The 21,548-nt window shown below is 42.7% G+C and overlaps 1 protein-coding gene and 1 non-coding gene across 8 annotated transcripts in view; both read right to left on the bottom strand.

Moving 5' to 3' along the window:
* Positions 1-277: 277 nt before the first annotated feature.
* PHF20 (PHD finger protein 20) overlaps positions 278-21,548 on the bottom strand; it is a 147,136-nt gene continuing 125,865 nt past the window's right edge. For all 7 annotated transcript variants that reach the window (XM_072800811.1, XM_072800815.1, XM_072800813.1 and 4 more), the window contains 5 exons: positions 19,859-19,958; positions 16,273-16,468; positions 10,369-10,774; positions 8,223-8,406; positions 278-2,824 (listed from right to left, as the gene is read on the bottom strand). In XM_072800811.1, the coding sequence (XP_072656912.1) occupies positions 2,682-2,824; positions 8,223-8,406; positions 10,369-10,774; positions 16,273-16,468; positions 19,859-19,958 (1,029 nt within the window). In that variant the 3' untranslated portion in view covers positions 278-2,681. The remainder of the gene's footprint in view (positions 2,825-8,222; positions 8,407-10,368; positions 10,775-16,272; positions 16,469-19,858; positions 19,959-21,548) is intronic.
* On the bottom strand, positions 11,750-11,856 carry LOC140618892 (U6 spliceosomal RNA). Its single transcript, XR_012018890.1, has one exon. It is a non-coding gene; the product is annotated as a U6 spliceosomal RNA (small nuclear RNA).

The raw sequence follows: 21,548 nt of genomic DNA, 5'->3' as shown, positions 1-21,548 counted from the left end.
GCTCTCAACAATTGAAATCTAATAAGCCTGCAGCTCACAGCACAAAGCATGAGCTAAACTGGTTTAGAGGACGGTGTGGGGCATTTTACTTTTGAATACTAATGAATTCAAAATTATTTTGCATACTTTCTTGGGATTTAGGATCTTGACCTTGCATCTGCTTCCCTGAAGAAGATAAATCTGTTGACAATGTAAAAATCTTCCTCTAAAAGAGAAGTTCATAGAAAATTATGTAATGCATGTTAAAAATAGGGCACAGAACTTTATAATAACATGGTTGAAACATTGCAACAAAAACCTGTTTTATTTTTTCCAAATACAGATACAGAAGTTTGCATGTTTTGCAAATATTGCTTCAAAGCAACATTTCTATACACAGCGCCTTCTGTTCTAATAGCGCGTAAACATAGATATGTATCCACAGTGCAATGTTGGCTCATCAAGGGTCCACCTTGCATAACACTAATTAAAGAAACAAAATGATTATAGTCACACCGGAACTGTTTTTGTCAAGGCAATTTTTTTTATAGGTGGATAGTTTTCCTCAAAAGAAAGGTTAGGTAGTGTACATATTTCTAAATGGTAACAAAAATCTTTGCAAATAACAGTTTCCAGTGCTCCAACTTCGGGTTAATTCGACTTGACCCAGGAATTGGGGATGGAGCCCCTCAACATGGCTTTAAATTAGAGAAGCACACTGAGGTTATCAGAACTTGGAGTCATCCCTGCTTCCTTAAGGACAAAAGTCACAATAGTGAAATGGGATTATTTCCTTTATAAACCATAAACCCAATACTTGGCAGAATTAGGGTAATTTAGTTTCTGCTTCCACCTCTGAGAAAGACATGACATTGACTCCCTTAAAGTTGTAGCTTCCCCAGATGTGATGCTCAAATGATTTGGGAAAAGAAAAATCAGTAATCTAATAATATAACAGTCATCATACCTCACAGTTGTGGCTACAGAAAATCATTCTGTTTCATCCCTTTTTGGACAAACACAATTCTTTTAATGTGGCTGTCTGATAAATGGCGCAACACATAGATGCCACGCACTCTCCTTAGACGTTTCTTCCCACACCAGAAATGCCAACGTTAGCAATGGGAAACAGCCTCTTGTAGAGGAATTGAGTCAGCTTTACTACAGATGCCACAGCCACGTTTTCCCTCTGATGGATAAGCTACAGCAGGTCAAAAGTCCTAAATTCGTTTTATATCAAATGGTGAAGAAATCACTGGACAGAGCATTCCCTGAAACAGATTTTGGAACAGAGGCCTTCAAGACCACAATGACCAGTGTGCCTTCAAGGCCTAATCATTCCAAAGGTTACTGGAGATACTGTCATTGCTATAGAGATATTGGCTACTTCACGTTTACATAGTAAATATTTGCAGCATATAACATTACAGATTCATAAACCCATAATTAACTTGTGAGTTAATGGACAACTGTGCTTTGATTTTTGCCTTTAGTGATAAGAAAACTAAATGGTGAAAGGGGTCACTCCTCCAAGTATGGAGCATTTTCTTTAACTTTGTCTAGTAAGGAAAAACAAAACAATATAGCAATTACACATGGAACCGTAACCTGCAAGAGTAACAAACGTTGTCTTAAAAGGTACAAATTGTACCTGGACCTTAAGCAGCATAATCACCTTGACCTCACAAAATAATACAAACAGGAAATCTAAAGCGTTAAAGTATATTAAAACAATTCTGAAAATGCCAACTACTGAACATATACCCTTCTGGGAAGGAGAAAAGCGGCACATGTAGAATCTTGTTTGTTTACAACAATATAAAATAAGGTAATTCTCCAAACCACATTCTTTGTAACAAATCTTTACAGTGAAAGAGTTCAAAATTTGGGGAAACATTTTCTGGACATTAAATAGAACCGGGAAGTTGTCAATATTAAGAAGTGGGTAGAAAACGCTGTCCTTTGGGTTCCAGACCCTGCCTGCTTCAGTTTGGAATTCCTAGATTCTTATTACAGTGAGATTCTAGTTCCTCCACAGGCTGTGTGGGCTCTGCTACAAAAGACATAACCCAGCCAACACTGGGGGTAAAAGCATACAAAACTTGTCCCCGGTACCATGAAGTCATGCAAGACAGGTGGTGAGAAAAGTGAAGAGTCCTAAGGAGAAGACAGGGCAGCCAAGGCCTCTGCTCCTTCCCAACCTCCACAGAATGTGAAGTCACGACATTCTCACGAAGCTGGAAAAATGAAAATGATGCCTGCTGCCTAAATCCATGCCAGGCAGAAACAAGAAGGCTTGGCATATGCCCCACCCTGACAAAAACGTCAATTAAATAAGCTGCAGGTTGAATTTACAACTGTTTCCGACTAAACTTTTTTGGCTCTCATTCCATTTATCGGTGGCACGATTTCAAGTGAAGTTTGTGCAAAAAGACTCACTCTCCATTCAGCGATGTGCACAGAAGAAGGGAATCCCAAGAGTCAATTTGCTACCTTCTTGGTAGGCTTCAAGATCAGAGTGCCCTGCCCACCAGCAGCCAAAATGGCCCCTCTGTCCAATGTCCATCATACCCCCTGCCCAGACCCCTGAAGTCAGTCGGTGTCACGTGCATTCGGCATGCTAGGTTTATGTATTTAAATATGCAAAGCTCCTCCTGTAGGTACCCCAGGATAGTGCCCCCACTAGTTCTGGGTGCCCAGTTTCATGTTGAGCAGCAGAGTGCAATCTGCTGCACCTTGCCCAGGTCCATCAGCAGCTGCTTGATGCAATGCTTGAGCTGCGGAAGCCTAGCCAGTGGCTCCGGGGGCTCCAATTCCCCAGTGTAGTCCAGCCAGCTCTCCAGCACTGTAGACAGAAGAGGGAGAACACCCAGTGAGCTCCTAACACTTCATCTGTGAGCACATCAGCAAGAATCTCAGCATCTTCTCATCTACCCCTAGACGGGGCGAGGAGGGAGGGCCCCTCAAGCAACACTGAAACATCATCATCTCTATAAAGTATTACCCCTAGGACAAAACTCAAATGCTTTATAGAGTAGCACAGTCCAACAGAACTTTCTGCAGTGGAAATGGTCTATGTCTGTGCTGTCTACAGAGTAGCCACTACTCACATGTAGCTAACTGAGCACTTAAAACATAGTTCGTGTGCCTGAGAAACTGAATTCAAATTTTATTCAATTTTGGGATCCCTGGGTGGCGCAGCGGTTTGGCGCCTGCCTTTGGCCCAGGGCGCGATCCTGGAGACCCGGGATCGAATCCCACATCAGGCTCCCGGTGCATGGAGCCTGCTTCTCCCTCTGCCTATGTCTCTGCCTCTCTCTCTCTCTCTCTCTCTGTGACTATCATAAATAAATAAAAATTAAAAAAAAAAAAAAACAAATTTTATTCAATTTTAATTCATTAAAGAGCCACATATAGCTAGTGATTACTGTATTAGTGCAGCTCTACAGTCTAGAAGGCTTTTTTTTTTTTTTGAAGTCTAGAAGGCTTTGAGGAACCCACCTTTCTCAACGTTACTCCCCAATTTTTATAAGGTTTTCCCTTGTTTGAAATCAGTGAGCCTGGTGTTTTAGACTCCTATTAAGAAAATCGAGGGATCCCTGGGTGGCGCAGCGGTTTGGCGCCTGCCTTTGGCCCAGGGCGCGATCCTGGAAACCCGGGATCGAATCCCACATCGGGCTCCCGGTGCATGGAGCCTGCTTCTCCCTCTGCCTATGTCTCTGCCTCTCTCTCTCTCTCTCTGTGACTATCATAAATAAATAAAAATTTAAAAAAAAAAAGAAAAAAAAAAAAGAAAATCGAGTATCTAAAGGAACTTGAAAAAGTCTGTGTTTATTACTATAAACTCAGATTTGCTTCATATTCCTACCATCAGTAGCACAGAATATTATGACTTTATTTTCTAAGTATTTAATGTAAGATGTCCAGGTACTAATATCCTTGATTATCTTGGTTCAGTATCTTAAAAAGCTGCCTTGCCTCTGAGAGCAGGGATTTCTCTACAGAAGATGTTTTTTCTTTCCCAAGCTACTCCCTAAAGCTCTGACATTTGGGGAGAGGCCATTTTGGAACCATACATCTTTGGTAAGAGCCGGCCCCTCCGGGGAGGCCTGTGCCCAACCTGGCCTGCCTGTAACCTTTCTAGTTCATAAACCAACCTGTACTGAGCACCTTCTGGACCCTTGAGCTGAAGGTACAGAAAGAGGACCCACCTACTGCCTGTTCCTCAGTTTACAGCCTCACACATAATCCTTTTCCCTTCTTAGATCTAGCCCTCCACCTTTTTTCTCACCTTTCAAAATCCTTTGTTCCCTTAAGTTACTTGTCAGAGAAGCCCTTCCCAACTCTACTAGTCACTGTGTTAAATCAAGGGTGCTATGTGATCACATGCTTTCCTCCTTTGGAGCACTTACCATAGTTTATAAGTACATATAATGGGATAAATTTATTTTATTTTATTTTATTTAAGATTTTATTTATTTATTCATGAGAGAGAGAGAGAAAGAGAGAGAGGGAGAGAGAGGCGCAGAGACACAGGCAGAGGCAGAAGCAGAGGGAGAGGGAGAGGCAGGCTCCATGCCTGGAGCCTGACGTGGGACTCCATCCCAGGACCTGAGGATCACGCCCTGGGCCAAAGGCAGGCACTAAACCACTGAGCCACCCAGGGATCCCCAGATAAATTTAATTAGTACCTATCTCTGCCACAAAATCAAGTTCCATGAGGGCAGAGGTTCACCTTGCTCCCCATTATATACCTAATTCTCAATTGCGCCCGAAACATAGCAGGCACTCAGCAAAGGCAGTGAGAAAGTGTAAGAATGGCCTAGCAAAGTGTCCCACTGACTGCTCAGGCTCCACAGAACTCACCTACCTCCCTCTGATTTCTTGCTGGTACTTAGGGGTTCCAAGGATGAGAAACAACCCCTACACCTCATCCCAACAACTACAAGGACCTGAAAATAAGAAAAATAAGACTGCCTCTCAGACCTGAACCTGAAAGTCATGAGTAAAGGATCAAAGTCATATGAGAGTGACTAGTGACCTGCTGAGCAAGAAAAACTCCACAGTGACCATTTTCAATACATCAGTTATTCTTTAAGGAAAAAAACCAGAAGGAGACAGGGGACTGCTCAGCAAAAGGGCACAAGAATAAATGGAGAAAAAGCCAAATCAATGCCAGAAGAGCCCATCTGGATGAGTGTAGAAAAGAGGCAGTCGGGGTGCCTGGGTGGCTCATTAGGTTAAGTGTCTGCCTTCAGCTCAGGTACTGATCTCAGGGTCCTGGGATCAAGCCCCGTGCATCAGGCTCCCTGCTCAGTGGGGAGTCTGCTTCTCTCTCTCCCTCTGCTACTCCCCATGCTGGTGCTCATTCTCTCTCTCAAATATATGAATGAATGAATGAATGAATGAATGAATGAATGAATGAATGAAAGAAAGAAAGAAAAAGAAAAAGAAAGAAAGAAAGAAAAGAAGGAAGGAAAGAAGGGAAGGGAAGAGAAGAGAAAAGGCAGCAGTGAGGACTGGCTGGGTGATTTTCAAAACACAGAATGTTAGTCTATCCTTGACAAGATGATCCTACAATTGCTGAGAGGCTGCATAGGCTCTACTTCATATCTGGTTTCAGGCTCACCAAAGACAGCCCCCAATACTGTGGTGATCCAGAAGGCATGCACAAGGAGAAAGCATCAGTGTGCAGACCAGAAGAGTCTAGGCCACTCGGTAGTCTCTGGGCTTGGTTAAAAGGAGTGTTATGAGCCCCTAAGGTGGAAGTGTTCTCTCTAGATCTACAGGACTGAAGATGACCTGGAACTGTGGAAACCAACAGCATCTCCTCTGGATTCCAGCATCCAGGAGGCCAGTCTTCTCTCTGTACCATGGGCTGAACCATCACCCCAAGTTTCTCTTTTAAGGAAGCTCACAGCTTCTCAGGAGTATAATGATTGTAAGCAAGGCAGAAGGTCACAAAGGTAAAGTTCTATTTCATATACACTCTCCCAGACCATCTAGATAGAGGCCAATGCTCACTAAAGTAACATTTTTTCTTAAGATAATGTTTCTAATGCTAAAAGATTCAATATTTTCATGGTCATTAAAAATCTTATCTTTTGCTTTTACAACTGTTTGTACAACTACATAAATTATTAAATTATGTTAATATAAAACAATAACTCTTTTAAAGTATAAATCAGTCAACAGAATAGTTTACTAGCTGTTTCTTAAAAGGAACACTATATCCAAATTCTTATAAAAGCTCAGTTTATCTTAATGGTATTTGGATGAACTAAAGAGTTCACACTTCCTATTATAGTTGGAATAAAATGGGATTCTGATAAATTTTAATTAAGTACAATGGAAAAGTCTGTTTATCTGAAGAAAATCTTTAAGATTTATAATTGATTTTCATATCTCAGAGCCTGGAGTATCAGAACACTAACAGAGTACATGACCTCAGATCAGTAGGACACCTAAAAGGCCCTCAGGAAAGCCAAAGAAGGGAGCTCAGATTTATCCTCCTCACCACACCAGCCATGAGACTGGATGGGAGTGGCAAGTCAGTGAGTAAGTAGGGAACTCTGATGTCTCCCCCAGAGGCATGGTCCTTTGGCAACAACAGAACACTCTCCCTGTTTCCACGGGGCTAAGCCTACTCTCAGGGACACAGAGCCACTCCTACTCCTACTGCCATTCTCTCAAAATCCATAATTTCCAGTCTGGGATTCAATCCTCTTTCAGCTAGAGAATAGCAGGGTTTTCAGATAGTGGCATCAGTTAGCATCCTAAGGAGCCCAAGGAAACCTTTTAGGAGTACAAGAGACAGAAACACCCCTCTTCCAGAAGTGCCCTCAGAATGGACTCTGAATTAGTCTCCCATTCCTTGTTCCTCAGATTTGCCTCAGCAGCAGGACAGAAGCATGGAGGTCCTTCTCTTACTTTCCTCCCACAGGACAACCCTTTCCCAGTCAGGCTAGTCCTCTTATCACCCACTGAGTCACCCCCTCTCCCACAGAAAACCTCAACTCTCCTCAAGGCTCGGCTTCAGACCCAGAAGTTTCAGGAAGCCTTCCTGTTACTGTTTCCCTTGCCATACTTCACCTTTGGCAGGGCCTTGGCCATGCATGTGCTATGGCCACACCTCATGACTCTAGCCTATATAACGTATGGCATCTTTCTGAGTTATTTCATGCAAGTAGTTTGTTGGTTTTTTAATTCATGAGACAGAGACATAGGCAGAGGGAGAAGTAGGCTCCCCGGGGAGCCCGATGTGAGACTCTATCCCTGGACTGGGATCATGCCCTGAGCTGAAGGCAGATGGTCAACCACTGAGTTACCCAGGCATCCTACAAGTAATTTTATATCCTCAATTAGAGTAGTGGTAGCCTGACTATACTCAGACTCCTCAAATGGAATATTTACTTTTCAATTTGGCTCCATTTTAAGAATGAAAACAACAAATAAGAAATAAGTGAACAATCAAGGAATTCTGTCTTCAAAAACCAAGCTGGAAAAAAAAAAAAAAAAAAAAAAAAAAAAAAACAAAAAAAAAACCAAGCTGGAGTCGGGATGCCTAGGTGGCTCAGTGGTTGAGCATCTGCCTTTTGCTCAGGGTGTGATCCTGGGGTCCTGGGATCAAGTCCCACATCGGGCTCTCCGCAGGGGGCCTGCTTCTCCCTCTGCCTATGTCTCTGCCTTTCTCTCATGAATAAATAAAATCTTTTAAAAACAAACAAACAAACAAACAAAAAAAACAAAGAAAAAAAAAAACAAGCTGGCAACTTCCTAGGGATCAAAAAAGACTAAACTTGAGCATGATCATCAGGCCCATCTACTACCTCTAACACCTGGGAGAAATACCCAGGGTTACCCAAATGATTCAGTCAAGTTCTTAAACCTCTACTGATAAAGAAGAGAAGGCTTCAGTTTAGATTTGATGAAAGGCCAAAATAAAAGGTTTCTTCAGATTAATCCTCAAAGACATCCAAAACAATATTAAGTCCAAGCTGAAATTCCCCATGGAACTCCACCGGCAAAGATTTGCTCAGGTTGCACACAGCCTGTAGGCAGAGTCTAGTTACACTTTTGCACTCTGTTTTGCAGAAGGCACTAGGTAAGTTAAGGACTCCTGACATTACACAGACCTTAGGTGCCTGAGGGGGCGGATGTGGGTGGAGGAGGCTGGAAAAAAAAAAAAAAAAAAAAGAGGCAAGAATGCAGCATCTGTGGGAGAGCCAGAGATGCAGCCCTACCATCCAGCTCCTTCTCAATGGAGTCCATCCGATGCGTGACTTCGTCCTGAAGGGATTCCACATGGGTCAGCAGGTTAAACTGCCACTGATGCTGGGAGCTCAGCAGCCCCTCTCCGCCTCTGTCCAGCAGCTTCCGAGTAGGGGCTTCCTCGGGTAGGACCTTTTTGGAGACATATTCTCTCACCTAGGAATGGAATGGTATTTAAATTACTGTGTGGAGACTGCTCCCAGCCCATTCTCCAACTAGCCAGTGTTTGCAATCATCTGAAAAACCAGCTGCAGTCTGAATATTCCAAACCTCTATCTATCTCCCTCTCCTGTCTTGGACACCAGGCAGAAGTATGCCTGGGGCAGCAATCACAAACACCTTAGGGCATCAAGAGGCCTCACAACTGCTTCCTAGTGACTGGCCCAATGCTCCAGACCCAAAATAGGCCTCACAGAATGGCTTCTAGAGCCCTGAGATCAGAGTAGAACAGGATGGGTGCAGACAGGAATTAGTATGTTACTTAGCAGGACTCAGACAAACTAGTTTTAAGTCCTAGCTTCTTGTCTTGCTGAATGTGTGAGCCTAGATTAGTTACTTTTCCTCTCTGAGCCTCTGTTCTCTTATGGGAAAGATGCAAGTAGTGAAACCCAATTTTTAGGTTCATGAGAATGAAATATATAAGGTTTATAAAACACCATGCTGGCCTATGGTCAGCTTGCCATGAATGAAAGATATTTTTAATCCTAGCTGCCTTGTTTAGGCCTCGTATTTTCTGACTTTTTATTACGTGGCAGATGTCTTTAGGAAATCTGCCTAGTTTTACGATCACAAATGGTTTCTACCGTTTGTGATCTCAACCTTTCATTCATTCATTCGAAATGAAAAAGTTGAGCTAATATTTATTAGAGCTGACTGTGCAAAGCTCTGTACTGACGGTTTTTCGCAGACACACTGCACAGTAACTAGAGGGATGGGCACTGGCCCCTCCCACAGATAGGTGAAGAGACACATCTAAGGATGCTGACCTGCTCAGCATCACACAGTAAATGGCTAAGCCCAGACATGACACTGGGTCTGTCTCCAAAGACCAACCTCACCAACCATGACCAGCACTGGCAAGGGGACAGGCTGAAAGAGGTACAGTGCCCACCCGTGAGTGGCTTATCATTTAGGATGTCCCACTTGGCAACATGCAGTAACATATCTAAATGCTGATGATGCCAGCCACAGGGTAAAATTTAAAAGAAAATTTAAAAGGAAGGATGATGATGGTGGAGAAGCTCTCCACTTACACAAAGCCTCACTGACCAACTGAGGACAGGACAGAAGGGCATAAGTGAACAGTTAAAGATGACAATATTGGCAGGAAAATGACACAAAGAGGCTCTAGAAGAGCATGGTTCGAGTAACAAAAAACTGAGTTTTTCTTGGGCAAGCTGATGAAACCATTAAATATTCTGACGAAATGGACTGTTTTTATGTCAGGGCTACAAAGTTAAAAGCCAAAGTAAAGCTATCATACAATTGTACTGAAAAACTTATGCCTAACAAAACATTTTACTCATTCTTTGCTCATGCTAAGACTTAGCAGCTAGGTGCAATTACAACATAAACGCCATTAAAGAAAAAAAACAATTTTCCTACCTAACTTCCATTTATCAAGTGTCAACACTATCCTTCTCAATTCTTCCCACCTCTCCACCTCCCACCCCTAGTGACTATGTCATTTTGTGGGCATTTCCTGGAACCTGTGATCTCTGGTTTAATTGGGCTCTCCTGACTTTACAACCATTTTAACTGACCAGAAAACACCTATGATAAGCAAATTTATTTTTTTTATTTTTTTTTTTTTGATAAGCAAATTTAAATACAATTTTACAAAAAGCATCTTTCAGGGCAGCCCGGATGGCTCAGCAGTTTAGCGCTGCCTTCGGCCCAGGGCATAATCCTGAAGACCTGGGATCGAGTCCTGCATCAGGCTCCCTGCATGGAGTCTGCTTCTCCCTCTGCCTATGTCTCTGCCTCTCTTTCTCTCTGTGTCTCTGATGAATAAATAAAATCTTAAAAAAAAAAAAAAAGCATCTTCCACAGAACCCTACAAGTGGAGCTCAAGCACTCAAATACTAAATTAAGAACAAGTACAAGTGAGCCACATACCTTTAGGGAGCTAGATTTGGAGTCACTGTCCCCCCTACTCCTGTCTTGGTCTAGAGGCCAGCCCAGACGTGGAGAGAGAGAATCATCACCATTCTCATGGAGGGGGTTGACTGCATCGTCGAGGGCAGAGCCCCGAGTCTCCACCACCAGCTTCTGCTCCACAGCAGGGTAATAGGCACGGGGCTTCTGATAACAATGCTCGCTAGTAATATAGGACTCCTCCATAGACCGGGGTATGGGGAGGGGCAAGGGCTTCTCCACTGCCCCATTCAAAGTTCTATAGCTCAGGACTTCCTCTTTGCTCTTGGCTTCAGTGACGTGGATGTGTTTCGAATGAGATCTCCCCTCCCCTGAGTGCTGTTTCCAAGGCTGACACCACAGCTGCAGATCAGGATGCTCCCTGCTTCTGTTGGGAGGACAAACACAGAAAGGGCTTTGGAGTAACTGCGACCACTGCAGTGGCTTCTCAATTCCCACTCTCCCAATAGGAAGAAGAACTCCCCACTTGGGCCATCTGGCCACAAGCCACCATTTGCTAAGCAAAAGGGAATATAAATTCATGGTCTCTGAGGAGATCACGGGCAGGCAAGCTCCTGCTGTGAACACTCATGGTAAGATTAGACTTGGGAGTCAGAAGACTTGACTGCATTTCAGTTCAGCCACTGATCAGCAGTGCAGCTGTATTAAGTCACTCAGCCAGACTCATTCCCATTCCCTCCTCTGCAAAACTAGGCTAAGTATTTGTCTGCCTTTAGCCAACGACTTTGGTAAAGATTAAGTGCATTAATCCAAATAAAAGTAGTTTGTTAGCAAAGTACTCTTCAAATGTGAGTTACTAAAACTAACCAAATAAGCAGGCATGATAATCCTGGCATGCAATAACTTTCAGTTACATTCAGTAACCTGGATGCCTCAGTTGGTTAAGTCTGACTTTGGCTCAGGTCATGATCTCAGGGTCCTGGGATCGAGTCCAGCACTGGCCTCCCTGCTCAGTGGGGAGTCTGCATATCCCTCTCTGTACCTGCCCCTCTCCCCTGCTCATTCTCATTCTCTCTCTCAAATGAATAAAATCTTTTTAAAAATGCAATGACAATGGGTCAAGGGGGCAGGAATCAAAGTCACCTACATATAAGCCATTAATAAAATATTTTTTAAATTGTTCTAAAATCTTTTACTCTCACCATTCCAAGGAGAAAACTTTGTTACTGAAGAACAAGGATTCTAATCCCTTTTTGAGCCATAGACTCCTTTGAGAATCTGTTGAAAGCTCTGCTTATAAATATGTGCACGTTAAACTGTGTTAACACCTTAGTTTCCCAGAATCGTTCACTGTTTGAGTTTTGACCCAATGGAGGATCATTACATTAATCTACTGGCTCGTGATCATTTGTAATGCTCCACGAATTTGTGCATCATCCTTGCACAGGGGCCATGCTGATCTTCTCTGTATTGTTCCAATTTTAGTATCTGTGCTGCTGAAGCGAACACCATAATCAATTGTAGAAAAAGGAAAAAGAGAATAGGAAATATCAGACTGTACCATTCTAAGTAACAGTGACTGAAATTTTAGTTTCAGTTTTATATATGTGAGGAATATAAAACATATTTCTCACTGTGGGATATACATTTTATTCAGTTTAAAAGCTACCCTAGATAAACTTCACCTTTTAACTCTTCTGTACTATCCAAAACTTCCACTATCACCTTTGATCATTAAATTTAAAGAAGGAAAAAAGGAAGGGAGGGAGGGAAGGAAAAAAAAGTGGGCTTCTGGAGTAAGGCCTATCGGTTACCAGAGTTCCTCGCTGGGAGCGCAGTGCCCTCTAGGGGGTGTTTGGAGAGAGACAGGTGCTACTCACATTGGGTTCAGAGACCCTCAGAAATGTGTAGGGACCTTTCTAATGGCCACAATGACTGACGGGTACTACTGGCATTTAGTTCACTGAATCCAAGGATGCCTAACATCCTATGACGCTTGGAACAATCCCATGTGATTGAGATAAAGAAGAATCATCCCATGATACAGTCGATAGCACCTTTCCAGCCTCCAGCTGAAATACACTGAAAGCACAAGCTTACTCACCAGTAACCCCAATATATGGGTACCCCTCCACATACACTTGATTGAAGCTGTCCTGCACAAATGGAATAGGCCATACGTGAAAGCATGGAGTGATCTTACAGAACCTAAAATTCTGCTCTCAAAGGGCTACAAGTGTCCTTTCTTAGCTCGCCCTCTCCACCGATCACCAACAACCCCTCCTATCCACTGGAGAAGGACAGGAAACAACAAAGTCAAGGCAGTAGGTCCCTGGACCACTGCTGGTAGGGTATCACAATCTGTACCAGGAATACAAGATGCCAGACATCCCTCTGAATCAGGGGAAGTGAGAGTCATTGTTAACTTTCAGGTTTACTATAGTCTGAAATCTGTTAACTGGAGCATATAGGCCCCAGTACGGACCTTCTCTTGCATGAAAATCACAAGTCTTTGCTTCCCCCTTCCTAGAATCTTTGCCCTCCTAGGTAATACCTGAAGCCCCAGCTACTTTTCCACACAAAGATAACTTCCTGGCCTTTATGAAGAAGGAATGTACAACCACATATGCTACTTTTTAAATGACAATAGATGCTCTGAGGTTACTACCAGTTATAGTTTGCCTTTGAAAATAAACCTGCCAAGCCACTTAGGAACAGCATTTCTGAGAATGAGGACCCAGAACTTGTGACAACAGAGACTACTCATGTGTACACAGACATAATGGGACCAACTCCCCCACCCCACCAGGATCTTTTCTCCACATATAATGATGAACAAGATCTCCCTATACCTTCATCTGAATTGCTAGGAAAAGTCAGATTTAATTCCACTACAAAGTCAATGCTATAAAGAGGAAGGACCTAAAGGAGAATTCAGAATAGAAAAGGTTCCAGAACATGGGATAGAGCCAGGAGCACTGGTATTTCAGTAAGAAAAAAGAAAACACCATCCGAATGCATCTTCAAATGAAAAGAAATAAAGCAGAGTTTACAATCATGAGCATCACCTGAGGTTTTTCCCGGCCCTTACACAGACCACCTTCTATCAGCTTCAATTTCTGGCATCTCATTAAGAAGAAATCAATTTGGGATAAAGTTTTCTGATTTTATAAAATGTGAGGAAAAGCTTGTCTCTGACATATTTTAAAGATTTATTTGACAGAGAGAGAGTGCTCACAAGTGAAGGGGGTAAGGGCAGAGGAAGAAAGAATCTCAAGGACACTCCCCACTGAGCACAGGGCCTGACATGGGGTTTAATCTCACGACCCCGAGATCATGACCTGAGCCAAAATCAAGAGTCAGACACTTAACGACTGAGCCACTCAGGTGCCCCAAGTTTACCTCTGATACCTTATCCAGGGCTGTCACTTGATTCAGTTCACTTCAACAGCTATTGTCACAGTGACAGCTAACTTCCCCAGCAATTATCTTCCCATTCTCTTATACCCACCTCCTTCCCTACTCCTGGGTTCAAACAGAGCACATGGACAGCCTTCTCTTCAGTTAGGTGTGTTCACGAAGGCTGCCTGCTTTCCCCTGTTTCTCTTTTTCCCCACCTGGGGGCTGGAACAGTTGAGGTACAGTGAGGCTGTTTCAACCACGCAGGTGAGAAGAACCCCAATGGAATGCCAGAGCCATAAGACAGAAGGAACCCAAGTCTCCAAGGCCACAGGTGGAATCCTGGAAAAAAGGCCATCTGCCTAGCCTGGATCCCTTACTACCCATGGACCATTCATTATGTGACAAAGAATATTTCTTTTTTTTTTTAGCCTCTATTTTTTGGGTCTTTGTTACAGTACCTTAGCTTATACCCAAACCAATATATATACCATGTCTGAATTGGTATATATATATACCAATATATATACCTTGCTCAAACACTCCTTGTCCTGCCAGTTCTTGAAGCCACCAGGCCTATATGCACAAGAATGCAAGAGAAAGCAAAACCCCCGTTCCACCATCCCAGGGCTCTGACACTGAGCCTGCTGCTGAGGGGCCTCCAGGACTAACTTACACAAAGGAAATCTTGCTGGAAAATGCATGGAACATTGAGAAGGAAGTTAGAAAGGTGAGGACAAATACTTGATAGGAGCCAAGCCTGGGGTTCTAGACCTGATTCTACCCCTGGTAATCATGGGAGAGCAACTGCCTCATATAAGGCTTCAGATCTCCTATTTGGTAAAATGGGAGTAGGTTACAAAAGCCAAGAGACCCCAGTAAGAGCTACATGTCTTTCTCAGAACTTACATGAACTTGGGTCATCTGACACATAGAATGCAACCATGGAAGGGGAATTTACACTCAATTTCACTCCTCAAACTTCTAGCCACTAAAAGTCAGAAGTCCAGTTCCAGAACACTTAAAATTCTTTGCATAAGCAAGCCATTAAGAGAAAGACTTTTGAGGAACTATTAGGCTGGAGAGCAGGCCTGCCAATATTATCTCTTCCAGCAGCTTTTAATCTTACTTTGTTTACTGTCAAGGGTGTTAAGGATGAACAGATAAACAAAATGCAGCATTACCTGTAACAGATGATTATTTAGCCTTTAAAAAGGGAAATTCAGACACAGGCCATACTACAGATGAATTTTTGAAGATACTATGCTAAGTGAGTTGAAATAATAACAAAGAAGACAGATGCTGTGGGATCCTATTTATATGAGGCATTTAGAGTAGTCAGTTTCATAGAAACACAAAGCAGAATGGTGGTCCCCAGAGGCAGGGAGGAGGCAAAATGGAAAGGAGTTGTTTAACCAATTCAGAGTTGCAGTTCTGCAAGATGAAGAGTTAAGGAGACTGGTTTCAACAAGATAAATGTATTTAACACTACTGAACTATATATTAAAAACATGTAAGACTCTTTATAAAATATAAATTTCATATTATGCATATTTTATTTACCACAATAAAAAAAATTCAGAACTGTACCCAGAACAATACATAAACTATAAATGCATACACCGTATTTTCATTATGGTGGTGGTTACTAGGGTGAATACATTTGTCCAAACTCAATGAACCCGTAAAATGAGTAAACTTAATTATATATAAATTCTACCTAAATAAGGTTCTTTTTTTTTTTTTTTTTTTAATGTTTATCATGTAACTGACATTTTCCCCCCAAGGGGGTGCAACGTTCCTGGAAATACTACAATTATCAGGTCAATGCATGGAGTGGCTGGAACAAGCTCCTATTACATCTAGTTCCAAAATCCATTTAATATATTGTCCTCAGGGCAGCCTGGGTGACTCAGAGGTTTAGCGCTTTGCTGTCAGCCCAGGGCATGATCCTGGAGACCAGGGATCGAGTCCCACGTTGGGCTCTCTGCATGGAGCCTGCTTCTCCCTCTGTCTGTGTCTCTGCTTCTCCCTCTCTCTGCGTCTCTCATGAATAAATGAATAAAATCTTTAAAAAAAAATAATAATAATATATTGTCCTCAGACAGAGGATGTATCAGATATAAAACTGCTAAGAACAGGGATGCCTGGGTGGCTCAGCGGTTAAGCACCTGCCTTCAGCTCAGGGCATGATCCTGGAGTCTCAGGATGGAGTCCCACATCAGGCTCCCTGCATGGAAACTGCTTCTCCCTCTGCCTATGTCTCTGCCTCTCTCTTTCTGTGTGTTTCTCATGAATAAATAAAATCTTTAAAAAATAAAAAAATAAACCGCTAAGAACAGACACTACACTTGATCTTCGCCAAAAGCGTGAGACATAGCTGAAAATTTTTTAGTAAAAGTCTCAAACTCATTGGTCTTATTACTGATTTTGTGGCTTTCCAATCTCAAATTTATCTTGCGCCCCCTCCCCCACCAGACCATGTCAAATCAGACTCATCCCCAAAGCTGGAGGTGCCACACTTACTGCAAGATGCTCATCTTGAGCTGGAGGCCATGCAGAACCTCGATCACTCTCTGCACATCTCCGAGAAGCTGGTGGGTGGCCACAATCTTCTTGGCATTCTGGTGGGAGTAATTCTCTTCCAAAAATGCCAGGCCATGCATATGTCCCCTGCTCAACCACTCCTTGTCATACCAGTACTTGAAGCCAGGTCTTTGACCTAAAGCAGTGACAATCAGAGAGTTAATACTTGGTCTGAAGGAAACACAGACCATTGCATCACTGCACAATTATCACATAAATTACTGGAAGGATGGACCAGTATGTTCATTTTATTTATTCATCCAATAAACATGTACTTGGCACCTACTATATTCTGGGCTCTCTACCAGGGGTTGGAATAAGGCAGTAAGACCTATATTTTCTGACATCTTAGAACGGGCCAGAGGTGAAGTGGGAACCTGGGTATCTCCTTAAATTTAAATCACATCGTCGTACCCTCCTATTTAAAACCTTCAATGACCTCCTACTGAATACAGAAAAAAAAAAAAAAAAAAAAGAAAGAAAAGAAAAGAAAAGAAAAAAAGCCAAGGCCCTAACACTAGCCTAATGAGGCTGACAAGACCCAGCTCCTTCCTGCCCTCCTTGCTTTATCCTTACAGTGGCCTCCTTTCAGTTTCTGGAAAACATCCAAGTTTTTGGTCTTATGATCTCTGCTCTAGATCCCCTCTGGAGCATTATTTTCGAAGGTCTCTGAAGGACTGGCATCTTTTCACTCCCCTCAGACAGGCCTTATGTTACCTTCCAAAGTAAGAAAGCCTCTTCAATGCTTTTAACTGGTTCCCAGATAAGTTCCCAGATACTGGTTGCTTACCGTATTTCCCCTTACCCCTACCCCCTGTCAAAGAGCAGTCATGCCCAGCTAACATCTTGCTTATTTGACTTATTTTGACATCTGTTTCTGGCCCAAACCCCACTTAGAGCAAAAATAATAGGAACCATCTTGTTCATGGTTGTATCCCCAGCATTTGGCAGAAGAATCTTGAATGGATTTATCAAGTGTAAAGAAGCTCCAAGTCCCCCTTCCAACTGTTACCTCCCACCTTACTAAATATAAAAAATAGGCGCCCTCCCTTCTCTGCACCTTCATTTCCCATCTATTGCAGTAACAGATGAATTGGATGGTTTCCGTGGTCTTGTTTATTACAAGGATCCTCAGGAAGAACTGTAACTACACAGGACTCAGCGATGTTACCTGCTCCAAAAGCCTAGGGAACAACTTTCAACCAGACAAGCGTTTACCTCTCCATATCTATAAAAACCCTGAAATAACCATACAATCCCTACTAAGGTCTTTGGGCTCTTTCTGGCTTTACTAAAACACATGGTAGGGATGTCATCAATTCTGTTAAAAACATCTTTAAGTAACCTTTTTTTTTTTTTTAAGATTTATTTATTTATTTATTTATGATTAGAGAGAAAGAGGCAGAGACACAGGAGGAGGGAGAAGCAGGCTCCATGCTGGGAGCCTGACGTGGGACTCGATCCTGGGACTCCAGGATTGTGCCCTGGGCCAAAGGCAGGTGCTAAACTGTTGAGCCACCCAGGGATCCCCTCTTTAAGTAACCTTTAAAGAATAATCTGGGGGTGCCTGGGTGGCTCAGATGGTTAAGCATCTGTCTTCAGCTCAGATCATGATCTTCAGGTCCTGAGATCAAGGCCTACATGGGGCTCCCTGCTCAGCAGGGAGTCTGCTTCTCCTCCCTCTCTCTCACCCCCTGCTTGGGCTCTGTCTCTCCCTCTCTCTCAAATGAGTAAATTTTAAAATCTTAAAAAAAAAAAAAAAAAAAGAAATCTGTTAGGTCAAAATTCTGGTCTAAGACACTGCAGAGTCAAACATAGACTATAAAATATAAACATAAATGTAAAAGACACAGAGTACTCAATTCAAGGAGGAGTCTATTTATAGCATTGGCAATTAGAGTTGTAAAAGTTCAGCAAGTGCAGAGGAGTTGATGAAGATGGTGTGTAGGGTTTGTAAAAAGGGAAAAGTAAAGGGAGGGAAGGAGTGAGAGATAATAAAGTAGGCAAAAGAGATTTTTAAACAGTGCTAAGGAGCCCTAGGGACTATGTGTGGCATTTCAGAGGCACCTGCTGCATGAGTGGCCTAAGCAACAGGATTTAGAACAGTACCACCTATTTGCTAAAACTAAAGTCAAAGACCATGGCTCTTGTCTCCTATCTGGCACTAAGTTGCTGACTGATCTTAGCCTCATGTCCCTTCTGGGCCTATACTTGCCCACCTATCAAATGTCAGGGCTGAACTAAGTGGTCTCTGAGATCCTGCCCATCAATAATATTCTATGATTCATAAACTAATCTTCTGGCCATATTCTTTCCTTAGAATAAAGGGACAAATGAGCAGATTCCTCTCCATCTGTGGACTAATCTAGCACAAGGAGATACAGTGTCACAACAGAAGTCATCAGGTCCCAAGGGGACACACTTGCTAGAACACAAACTACAGTGACTAGCCCCTCTCTTCACAACCAGCAAAATCAAGATTTGACACCACAAATCAGTTCTAATTCCAATTTGGTTAATGAGAATGGGAAAGTCATTCATGTCCTTGGGCATCAATTTTTTCCTCATAAGCAAAAAAGGGACTAGGAGTCCCTGCCAGGCCCACTTCATAAGACAAAAAGGATCAACAGAAGTAGAGGCACTTAAGCATTGTCTAGCCTTGCCTCACCTGAGATCACGGGACTGGAGCCAAAAGGAGAAATCTTACAGGTGGTGAAGGGAAAAGATGTCACCACCCCACTGACGGCAAGACAAGAACCACAGATATGTAAGACTTCTGGAAAGGGGAACCCAAAAGCCACAGGCCAGCCATGCAGCTATGGAACAATGAAACTAACTGATCTTGTTACAGAATTAATTAGCTGGTTTGGAGAGCAGTTAAGCCCTATCAACTACACCTTTCCCCTTCCCCTCAATGGTGTCTCTCCTCCATGTGGCAATGATGCAATGGAAGGCAGGTGCCACCAGAGGGAGCAGAGGCAGGTTCCTAACCCTCCAACAGCCCCAAAAAGCCAAAGACCACCCACATCTTCAAGAACCTTCAATAAAAGCAAAAGGTGCTTACTCCAGCAGTACATACTGTAAAACTAGCCCAATACAGAGAAGACTGGCATGGCCCCTAAACACGCAAACCTGTAAAGCATTCCACAGTTTATAGTTTCAGTCATGACATGCAAGATGAAAAAGTTCTAGAGATCTGCTGTATAACATTGTGCTAATAGTTTATAAACAATACTGTACTGTACACTTAAAAATTTGATAAGAGGGTAGATCATATATTATACAATTTTTACAATAAAAAAATAATTATAGCTCAAGGCTAGGCTTTCCACAAGCTTCACACATGCTCTCTCACTGCAAAGTTCAGGATAGCAGGCTACCAGGTAGGCTAGCAACAGGGGCAAGAAGGAGTCAGTCTAGCCATGTCAGAGAAGTAACTCTCAGACCAGAGACAGTGAGGCTGCTGGATGGTTGGCTGTGGAAAAGGTTACATATTGTTAAAATCCCTGACTCCAGAAATCTCTACCTGGAGGGTCTTGGCAAACATAACAGGTGTATTTCTCAGGCACATTTTCTTCCAGTAATCCCATGCAGACCCCATGCTGCCAGCACTGGCACTCTTCACACTGTTAGAATTAAAGAAGCAATAAAAATTAAACTCAAGAAGGTATCCTCCATCCAAAAACAACCCCCACTGTGGTGGGAGGGGCAGTGGGAGGGAGAAGGAAAGGGGAGGGAGAATGCTCCCAAATGACCTACTCAGGACCTGAGCTGCAACCCCTCATCTACAACTGTGCCAGCCTCAATGGCACCCACTAGCCACCTGTGGCTCTTTAAATTTAAATTAACTTAAAATTCAACTCCTTAGTCCTATTAGCCATGTCTTAAGTGCTTAAAAGCCACATGAGGCTACTGGCTACTGTACCGGACAGCACAGATGAAGACCATTTAGATCTATAAAACCATGCTAATCTAAGAAAAATGACTATTTTCACTCCTGTTTCTAGAGGCTTTCACTTTTCTAGTCACTTTATGAGAACAGAGGGAAAAAAATATTCAAGTCCTTAGAGGAAGACTAACTTGAAAAGACAAAAAACTGAGTCTGAATTCTAGCTCAGATATTCATTAGTTGTGTGACCTTTAACAGGTCACTTCCCCTCCCTGGGTTTCAGTTTTCCCACTTGCAAATGGGGTACTCTTCCTACTGACCGTGGGAACTGTTTGTGAGGAATCATGGGGTTATATAGAAAAACTGCCATCACAGAGCCCAGCACACAGTCTTCATGTATCAGGCACATATTACTACTACGACTGGGCAACCTAATTTACTTTGATACCTCCTGGAAAAAGCACATGCTAACACTTTGAGTTTATTCTCTCTAAATCTTACCAAAGGTCACACAGCTGAAGAGAGGCAACAGTGGATCAGAACACAGGCCTGGCTAGTGGCAAAGCTAGTTCTTTTACTCTGAGGCTCCACTGCCTTAAGTGAGTAAGGGGCTAGAGGGGAACAGGGGAGAAGGAGAAACAGGAGGGAAAGAGGGAAAGAAAGGAGCAGATAATGAAGGCAGCACTGGGAGTTGTGTGGATGGCCTGAGGATAGTAAACTTGAAGGGTAAGGAAGGGTCTGGAGGGAATGGAAAGGAAAAGCAATGCCAAATGAGATACCAGGACACTTCATGCAATCTTAAACCAGGACCCTAAGCCTTTAACTACCTAACCAAACAGAAAGCTCTGCAAGGTGGACAATGTGTATCCTTCCCAGCACAGCCTTGATGGTAGGCCACCACCCTGGCCACAGGGACTAAAGCTCAGATGGTCCTCAGCTATTGGAGTCAGGCCCCAGCATTAAGAGAGCTTTTGTAGGCAGCTGGGAATCTCTTAGGATGCTAACTGCATCAGAATCAACATAGGCAAAGCTGAAAGTCACACTTCAGCTAAGATTCGATCCAGATTCTTTAATTTACAGATGAAGAAACTAAGGCTCATGGGGAAAGTAAAGGGTGCACAACAATAAAGAGTAGCAAAAAGCAGAATTAAGAATGAAAGTCTGTTTCACTAATGACTTTTGAAATCTCTTGAGAACAGGCATTCACTAAAATTCAAATACATGGAAGTTGAAAACTTCAAATTAACTTTTTCATATGGGTTTGGCTGAAAAACGTTATTTGTTTTTAAAAGCTAAAATTTAGAAATGAACAAGAATAATAGCAGAA

Source organism: Canis lupus, chromosome 26 (genome assembly GCF_048164855.1).
Source record: "Canis lupus baileyi chromosome 26, mCanLup2.hap1, whole genome shotgun sequence".
NCBI lineage: Eukaryota > Metazoa > Chordata > Mammalia > Carnivora > Canidae > Canis > Canis lupus.
Note: the sequence above shows the minus strand (reverse complement) of the source record. Positions and strands in the feature narration are given on the sequence as shown.